Here is a 9,174-nt window from a genome sequence, read left to right on the forward strand (position 1 = left end):
GACTACACCTACTACTACTGCACCACCTACTACTACCACACCACCTACTACTACTGCACCACCTACAACTACTACACCACCACCACCTACTACTACTGCACCACCTACTACTACCACACCACCTACTACTACCACACCACCACCTACTACTACCACACCACCTACAACTACTGCACCTAGTACTACACTTATTACCACTACACCTAGTACCACTATGCCTAGTACTACTACTGCTAGCACTACCACACCTGCTACTACTACTACTACTACTACACCGACACCTACGACCACTACTATACCTACAACAACACAAACTATTACTGAAATACCTGCAACTACCAGCCCAGCTACTACAGAACTGGAGACGACTCCTGTTCCGACAACTACTGCTATTATTACTACAACTACTGCTTCTACGACGCCTGTTCAAACTACAGCTGCTAGTACTACACAACCAACAGAAACTACACAACCTACCACCCCAACGATAACAACTAGACAACTGACTAGTACTACTGCGGTCGCCGTGACCACCACCCGTCCGGCAACCACCACTTCCTTGGCAACCAGCGCCCCTCCCCCTCCCCCCACCACCACCGTTAACAACAGGATCCACAAGGACGTGACTCAAAGAAATAGAGGAGACGGACACAGTAAGAACACGGCACGCACGCACGCACACACACACACACACACACACACACCACACCAGTGACCTGTTACCGCTAGCCTGTTACCAATTAACAATGGCATTTAGCATACACTCTTATCCAAGAGTGAGATCGGAATGAGCAGAGTATAAGCATGAACTCGAGTCAAACACGGTAAATAATAGAGGAAACTTGATTCCAGATAAATAATGAACCCATCATCTGTCTAAACAGCATGCTATCTAAACCACATTCTTAACATTTGTGGGTAGAGAAAAACAAAAGCAAATCTAAGAAGCAAAAACATGAGAACAAGTAAACAAGTACTGTATAATCTGCAGCTAGCATCAAGAAGGGGTACCGGCCGGGGGGAGTTTTTGTCGTATTCCTAAGCCAATCATTTGATGACCGGTTGTCTCTCCGGTAGGAGACTCAAAGGAGACTCTTTGAGTCTCCTACTGGATACATTAGCATCTTTCTGCCGGTCATAAAATTATTGACCTAGGAATTCGACAAAAACAAAAAAATCTCCATGAATTCAATGCTTCATGGGGTGTGTAATTGATAGAAAATACGTCATTTTTTGGGCGAACTACTCCTTTAACAAATGAAAGGTGCTAAGTGATATTTTGTTCTGCTAAAATGGATGATGAATAATGGAGTGAGTCTGCAGTTCTGACTGCAATGGGGAGTTTGTTTCACAGTTTGGGAGCCAGAAGGGAGAAGTGTGGAGTAATTGTCCAGAGTGTTTTAGGGAAGTCTTCAACAGCATTGCCGACGCGTGTTAGTGATCTAAGTGAGCGGGAGAGGTTGTAGGGTGGGATCATGTCTTGAAGTTATGGGGGTGCCATGTTTGGTTGCCTGGTAGGCCAGCATCAGTGTTCTGTAATGGGTGCAGGCAGCAATCAGAGGCATGAAGGGACTGGAAAAGGAAGGAGTTGTGAAAATGTTGGCTGGTTGAAGACCAGGCGTGCTGCAGCATTCTGGACCATTTGGAGGGGCTTCAGTGAGCATGCTGGGAGACCAGTAAGGACTGTAGTCAAGCTTAACCATCAACAGGCTGTTACCAAATTACCAGTAACCTGTTTACTTGGATCCCAGGTTTGTTTTCTCAGGATTTCATTGAAGTAAAAGGTGTATAGAAGGGTTGGTAAGACAGCATGGGTAGGAAACCTTCCATAGCAGCAGGTGCACACGCAAATAGTGTCCACATTAAACTACCGCAGTGAATAATGGGTCGTATTTGTTTATAACATTTTTTGGTGAGCACCTGGTCGTAAAAACACAGACTCTGGTTCTGTTACCACTCAATCACAGTCTAGCCGTGCCCCAGTGAGTGAGCAGCTCACTCACACCTTCTGTTTCCAATGAGTTTCTCCACACCTCCATTTAGACTGGAGCGAGATTGGAGCGCTGAGTGGGAGACAGACACTAGGACAGCTGAGAAGGAGTAGAGACAGGCAGTATATGGACACACAGTGTAGGCACTTGTTTTTAATACATAATATCACCTTGTCTCGTGTAGGACATTATGTAATTCAGGACAGCTAATATTAATCATTACTGTGTGTGTGTGTGTGTGTGTGTGTGTGTGTGTGTGTGTGTGTGTGTGTGTGTGTGTGTGTGTGTGTGTGTGTGTGTGTGTGTGTGTGTGTGTGTGTGTGTGTGTGTGTGTGTGTGCGCGCGCGCGCGCGTTTGTGTTACAGAACCTCGCCCGCCGGGTCACAACCATGTGTTGGAGTTTGAGTTTGAGATCGAACCAGGAAACACAGCTGACGACCCAGGTAATAATGTGTGTGTGTACAGACTGTAATTTTACTCTGTCAAACTCAAAACTGTTTCATGCCAGATGCTGTTTTACCGATGAGTCATTAACTCATGACTGCTGTGTGTGTGTGTGTGTGTGTGTGTGTGTGTGTGTGTGTGTGTGTGTGTGTGTGTGTGTGTGTGTGTGTGTGTGTGTGTGTGTGTGTGTGTGTGTGTGTGTGTGTGTGTGTGTGTGTGTGTGTGTGTGTGTGTGTTGCAGCCGCTGGTGTACTCCAGTGTACCTTTGAGCAAGGCATGTGTGATTGGCTGTCAGACAGAGAGGGGGACATGAGCTGGCAGACTGTACACAACCCCACAGGTAACACATCCATTTATTTTTAACTTCATTACAGCCAGTATTGTTACTAATATGATCTTGCTGTCATATTGTATTGTTGTTTTAGCAGTCAACAACATTTCACTGTATGTACCTGTATGAGTGAGTGAGAAATAAATCCTCTTGATTCTGGATTGCTATTAAAGGCCATGATGTTATCTTCTCCTGAAAGTGTCAATAAGAGTTTGATTTTCCAACTGGCTCCACTGGTTGTATGTGCAGCTCTGATTGGTCAAACAACTGAACCCTAGCATCCCTATTCCAGGCATGTCATAACAGATGCAAATTTGTCAAAGATGGTAAACGTTTTGGGAAGAACTTGTAGATCAGCTATTTTCACTATTTGACGTATAACAAAGTATACAGGGTTTAACGGTTTAAAGGCTGCTTCAATTGCCTGCAACGTAAGTTTGATTCACTCCTTTGGGCCAAACCAAAAGGAGTGAATCAAAATCTGTGGGTTGGCATTAAGGCCAGAGGCTCATGGTGCAGCGTCCTTAAACAGACACATAGTAGCTTTTAAATACAAGTTTTACTTTACCCCCTCCCCTCTCTCTCTCTCGCTCTCTCTCTCTCTCAGGTGGGAGGTATCTTTCTGTCCCTGAGTTGAAGGCGGGACAACGGAGCATCCGAGGTGCACGATTGGCTGTTTCCCTAGCCCCTGCCTGGAACCAGAGCGATGTGTGCTTCTCCTTCTCCCATTGGCTGACGGGCCACCATGTGGGTGTGCTCCAGCTGTTCATCAGGAAAAGGGGGCGTGGTCAAAGGTAGGATGATTCCAGTATAAACAGAAAGGTGGTTACATGGTTACCAGCAACTGCCAGCATCATCCTAGCAACCATCTTAACAACTATCTGGCAACCACCAAGTAGCCACCTACCAACTCCCTAGAATCAACATACTGTAGCACACCATAGAAATGCCCTGGAATCCACCTACTACACACTAGTAACACCCTAGAGTCCACCTAGAACATATTAGCAATGCCCTAGAATCCAACTAGCACACCATAGCAACACCCTATAAATCACTTTGTACACCCTATACCCTAGAACTGACCTGGTACACTCACAGTGCCCTGGAATCCACCTAGTACTCCATATCAGTGCCCTAGCTTCCACCTAGACATTCCAGCAACACCCTAGGATCCACTTAACACACCCTAGCAATGCCCTTGAATTTACGTAGTACACCCTATCAACTCAGTAGAATCTGCCACACCGTAGTAACACCCTTTCATGCACCAATTACACCCTAGAAACACCTTAGAATCCATAACACACCCTCGCAATGCCCTAGAATCCACCTAGCAAACCCTAACAACGTCCAAGCAACAAACTGCTGTTGAGATGGTAGCAAGTCCTTGTCTGATTGGATGAACATGACGTCTTAGCGTCTTACTGGTGGTTGTTGTTGCAGGTATGGCCACGCCCTCTGGAGTCGGACGGGCAGTCATGGGTGGAGACAAACACAGGTCACAATGTGGGGGGTGGAGAAGGTAAGACGCACACACACACACACACACACACACACACACACACACACACACACACACACACACACACACACACACACACACACACACACACACGCGCGCATGTGTAGGCACGCACACACAAATGCAAGAAATCCCTTTCCGACAGTTCATTCATTCATGGTTCATTGTGTGTGTGTGTGTGTGTGTGTGTGTGTGTGTGTGTGTGTGTGTGTGTGTGTGTGTGTGTGTGTGTGTGTGTGTGTGTGTGTGTGTGTGTGTGTGTGTGTGTGTGTGTGTGTGTAGGTGTTGTTGAAGGCAGAGAGAAAGGGACGAGGACAGATCGCCATTGATGACATCACTGTTAAGGGAGGAGCCTGTCGGTGACATCACATCAGGGGAGGGGATATAGGCACAATCTATGCACTCTGAGAGGCCTGTTGCGCACGCACGCACACACACACGCACGCACGCACGCACGCACGCACGCACGCACGCACGCACGCACGCACGCACACACACACACACACACACACACACACACACACACACACACACACACACACACACACACACACACTCCAGATGAAAAACAGTATGTTAAAGTTACAGTTAATGCATTTTTATAAACTGTTTATTTATTTTATATTATTTTGTGCAGTTTAGCTTCAAATGTTTGCGACTGCTGAATTTCTATAGACTAATTTTTCAGTTCAAATATAACGATACAGTATATAATCATTACGATAATGAATAATGTTTGATTAGTAACAGAAACAGTATAATAAACTTTATAAGAAACACTAAACGTACAACAACACTGTCCATTGGAACTCACTTGAACACTACATATTTATGTTCCTAAATATAAAATGTAAATAATCATAATTATGTATGTGAGAGAGTCTTGTCTTCTTAAGGCCTACAGTATATACATTGTCGTACAATGAATAGCGAAAATAGCCAAGCTTAAATTGTAGATTGGTTATTTTTTTGCAGTTTTTTAAACTGTTGCTAATGATAATGATAATAATAATAATTTCTTACAAAAATAAGAAATATCGTTGTTTTTAGATACATTTTTACACATTTCTTTTATTGTTTTATTTGAACCAAAGTGATTAATCAGAACTTGCTGTTTGGGGTTGTTAATAAGATTGTGTTATAAAAGGTTGGTTTCCATGGTAACTGGGGGCTGCTACCATCAGACAAACAAATGTCTGTAGGACAATAATCTCACAACACTAGTGACTTTATTGATGACATTGATGATAACATTATTGATCAGATATCTGATATTAATCACAATGTTCATGCTACTTGATGCAGGAATAACATGATATGAACTGAACAATGATTATGTCATGTTATAGATTATATGTTATATACTGATTATCATGTAATTGCCATATATATGCCATTTCATATATTGATTATGTGTATTAATATACACATAATTTATTATGTTCTATATATTGACTGTTTGCGTTAGTATTCATGTTATTGAAGCTATTGATTATGTGTATTTGTATTAATTTAATTGATGATATTGGCTATGTTTATTGGCATTAATGCTATTGATCAGTTTCTTTATTGATGATGTGTCTGAGTATAATTTGGACAGTTTTGTCATCTTAAATTTTCTTAGTTTGTTTTGTTACCCCACTTTCTCCCCAATTTCGTCGTTATGCCAATTAATTCCTCCCCACACACATGTGTGTGTTGTCACTGCTGTTGTAGCTTATTGACTCATGCACCTGCCAGTGAGGAGACCCCACCGGGAGGATGTAGAGCCTCCGTCCTACTCCTCCCGCCCAACACCCCCTGATGACAGGTGCCGTACCAGCCTGTATAGGAGGTTGTGCAGTGACAAATATAACCCTCACCGCCCGGCTTGCCTCCCCCGAACACGGGTCAATTGTGTTCGTATATAGACGCCAGACAAAGCCGGACACACCGCGGTGGATTCGAACCCCCAGCCCCCGCGGTGGTGGGCAGGCACTTTACCACTGTTGCGCCACCTGAGCGCCGTACAGTTTTGTTTATTGATGATGTAATGTTATTGATGTTATTGTTGTTATTGATTGTGTCTAGAGCAGTGGTTCTCAACCAGTGGTCTGGGGACCACCAGTGGTCCTTGAGGGGGTTCCAAGGGGTCCCCAGCAAAAGGTTTTAATAATACATTTTCACCCCATAATCCATATTGTATACGTTGGCTATTCAAAAATAGCATATATACAAGCTCGCAGCGCGTCACTTCGTGCCGCGCTGCAAGCTTGTACATCTGCTATTTTTGAACATTCTCGAAAAATCTTGAAAGTGTTTTGTAGAAGTTTGATTTTTAAAACAAGTCTTCGCTTCTGGGGGTTCCTGGCACAAAACATTTTCAGATGGGGGTCTGAAAATGTTTTAGACCCAGGCCCCACCTGTACACCTGGTCCGCGGCCAAATGTTTTTCAATTTAGGGGTCCTTGGCATGAAAAAAGGTTGAATACCACTGGTCAAGAGGTAATAGTAGATGTTTGCTCGGCTGAATCAGCCTGTGTTTGAACAGAATGTTAAATAAATGAATAAGGAATAAATAAATAATTCAACGTGCACGACTGCTTGCTGTGTGCTGTGTCACAAGTAGCAGATCTACAAGCTCAACAAATTATAATTAGTGAGTTATAATTGGTTAACAATTACACAAACACGGGACTACCACTACATGAAGGGGTTCCAGGTGGTCCCCAGTTAAATGATTGATTGTTACGGGTCCATTTGGATTTGGTTACATTTGTACACTCTCAGGGTTAAATTAAAACAAAAGTGTAGGTTTTTATTGGATTGGGGTCCTAGAGATAAAAATCATATTGAATGGGGGTCTGTGGCCTAATGCATATCAAACTGGGGGTCCTTGGTATTAAAAAGGTTGAGTATCACTGCTCTAAAGGTCGTGACACACCGAAAGCGACACTGATGTGCGTCAATGGAAAAAAGAAACAAGAAAAATAGATTACCTTCTGTTGCTGGCTGCACACAATAGCTCCCTTTATCAAACTTTATTACATTGTTACAGAGAGTCACGTTTCGAGCCTATGTGCTCTTTTTCGGATTCAATTTAAAATTGTTCAGAAATGTTCAGAAATGTTCAATGTAGTGAAAAGTGTGACGCGCCCCCCCCCGACACGTTGTGAGCTTTTAAGACTGGCTATTTTCACTATATTTGAAATAGGGCTTAAAGTAATACTAGGTAACTTTAAAAAAAAAACTAAAGTTAAATTGTATATCTTTTGTGAGTGGCAAATGTTTCACAACACCCACTCCATGAATTTCACCCCCGAAAGCCTTTTCTATTATATTTTCTATTGAAACGGTGGCGGGCCGTCCTTCCCGCCAAAATGACGTATTCCGGCCGGAAAACAGAAACGGAAATGCACCGGTTTCCTGTTTGGCCAGGAACTACCGCGTGTTGAAATTGTTTATGTAGCTGTTTAGCTATGATGACCATGAGGCCATGTGACAGTAATAAGTATGCACACACATCAGACCACTGTTCGAACACACATGGTTAACAACTGTAATATATTATATAATATATCCCATTAAATGGGAATTCAGGCCTGCATGTGCCTTCAGACTTCATACTGTATCTTGTTTCTGGAAGCACATAGACCTAACAAAAGGATCATGGTTGGATCGCTAATGTTTGGTCTTGGCAAAAACACCCGGCGTTACACTAGGCGTTATTGTCTGTCAACCTTAGGACCTTAGGGAACGCACAGCTGCATGGCGTCTTCAAGTTACGATAAACGCCAGGTCGTTGTAACTTAATTTATCAGAAAATTGGCTACAAATCTGGGTAAACAATGACTGTGCAATATTAATCAACCATGATTCGATGGGAGTGTGTGCCTAATGGCTTCCCCGGGTTAGCCAAGATCACTGTGAAGCCAATAAGTCACCATGACCCGAGACTGGAGAATATACTCCCAGCTCGGAGAAACAAGAAATATAACAGATTGAGACGCCAGGAATATTGCTCAATAGTTTATTTCTGGGTATTAAGATGCCATCAGTGCAGGATGGGGTTTTGGGGTGAAGGATAGCTCATTTTCCTACTATCTCTATACTTCATTCATCTTGTGTTACTTCAGTAAGGCTACATCTATACTGCTAAACTGTTTGTGTGACTTGAGTCTCTGTTCTCTAGGTCAAGCTCACAATGCGTCGCGATGCGACACATTGTGAGCTTGTAGATCTGCTATTTTCAAAAGATTTGTATACATGTTGAACTTATGAAATGGGACATTCTGCATAATGAGTACTACTTACTTTAAGTACATTTTGATGCCAATACTTTTGTACTTTTACTCAGGTAAATTTTTATTACCCGACTTTTACTTAAGACTTTTACAAGAGTATTTCTACACTGCAGTATTAATACTTTTACTTTAAAGTAAAAAGAAAATAGTACTTTTTCCACCACTGCTCATTACTTAAGTAAATGCACTTAGTTACTGTCCACCACTGGCCACGCATCAACTCCCTAATTGGACAGCCCTGAGAGACGCATCAACAAGGTTTTAATGCGTCCAATTGACGCCTCCAGTGTGGCTATACGGCCGTTGTAAACAATGAGAGTGTTTGTTTGATGACGCACACGTCTGCCGCTCTGCAGTGTCAGGAGCTCAGCAGAGGTAGCAGACAGGAAGAGGAGGTGAGACGCTCTGCAGTGTGTCAGGAGCTCAGCAGAGGTAGCAGACAGGAAGAGGAGGTGAGACGCTCTGCTGTGGGTGCATCCACACATGAGCGACAACTTGACGCCCGGAAGTCGGAAGTCCCGTCCACTCCCATGTTATAGGAAAAACCGGACCGGAACTTCCGGTTTCTAACTTAACATGGGTGTGTACGGGGCTAGCGTA

The 9,174-nt window shown here is 43.3% G+C and overlaps 1 protein-coding gene across 1 annotated transcript in view; it reads left to right on the top strand.

The window, feature by feature from the left end:
• LOC311035041 (nephronectin-like) overlaps positions 1-5,864 on the top strand; it is a 14,660-nt gene extending 8,796 nt beyond the window's left edge. The window contains exons 8-13 of the mRNA XM_084043120.1: positions 1-653; positions 2,357-2,434; positions 2,677-2,775; positions 3,374-3,560; positions 4,213-4,291; positions 4,574-5,864. The exon at positions 1-653 is cut by the window's left edge and continues 190 nt beyond it. Coding sequence (XP_083899246.1) covers positions 1-653; positions 2,357-2,434; positions 2,677-2,775; positions 3,374-3,560; positions 4,213-4,291; positions 4,574-4,654 — 1,177 coding nt within the window. The 3' untranslated portion in view covers positions 4,655-5,864. The remainder of the gene's footprint in view (positions 654-2,356; positions 2,435-2,676; positions 2,776-3,373; positions 3,561-4,212; positions 4,292-4,573) is intronic.
• The last annotated feature ends 3,310 nt before the right edge of the window (positions 5,865-9,174 follow it).

The sequence above is a fragment of the Gymnoscopelus microlampas genome (assembly GCF_963454915.1).
Source record: "Gymnoscopelus microlampas genome assembly, chromosome: 19".
NCBI lineage: Eukaryota > Metazoa > Chordata > Actinopteri > Myctophiformes > Myctophidae > Gymnoscopelus > Gymnoscopelus microlampas.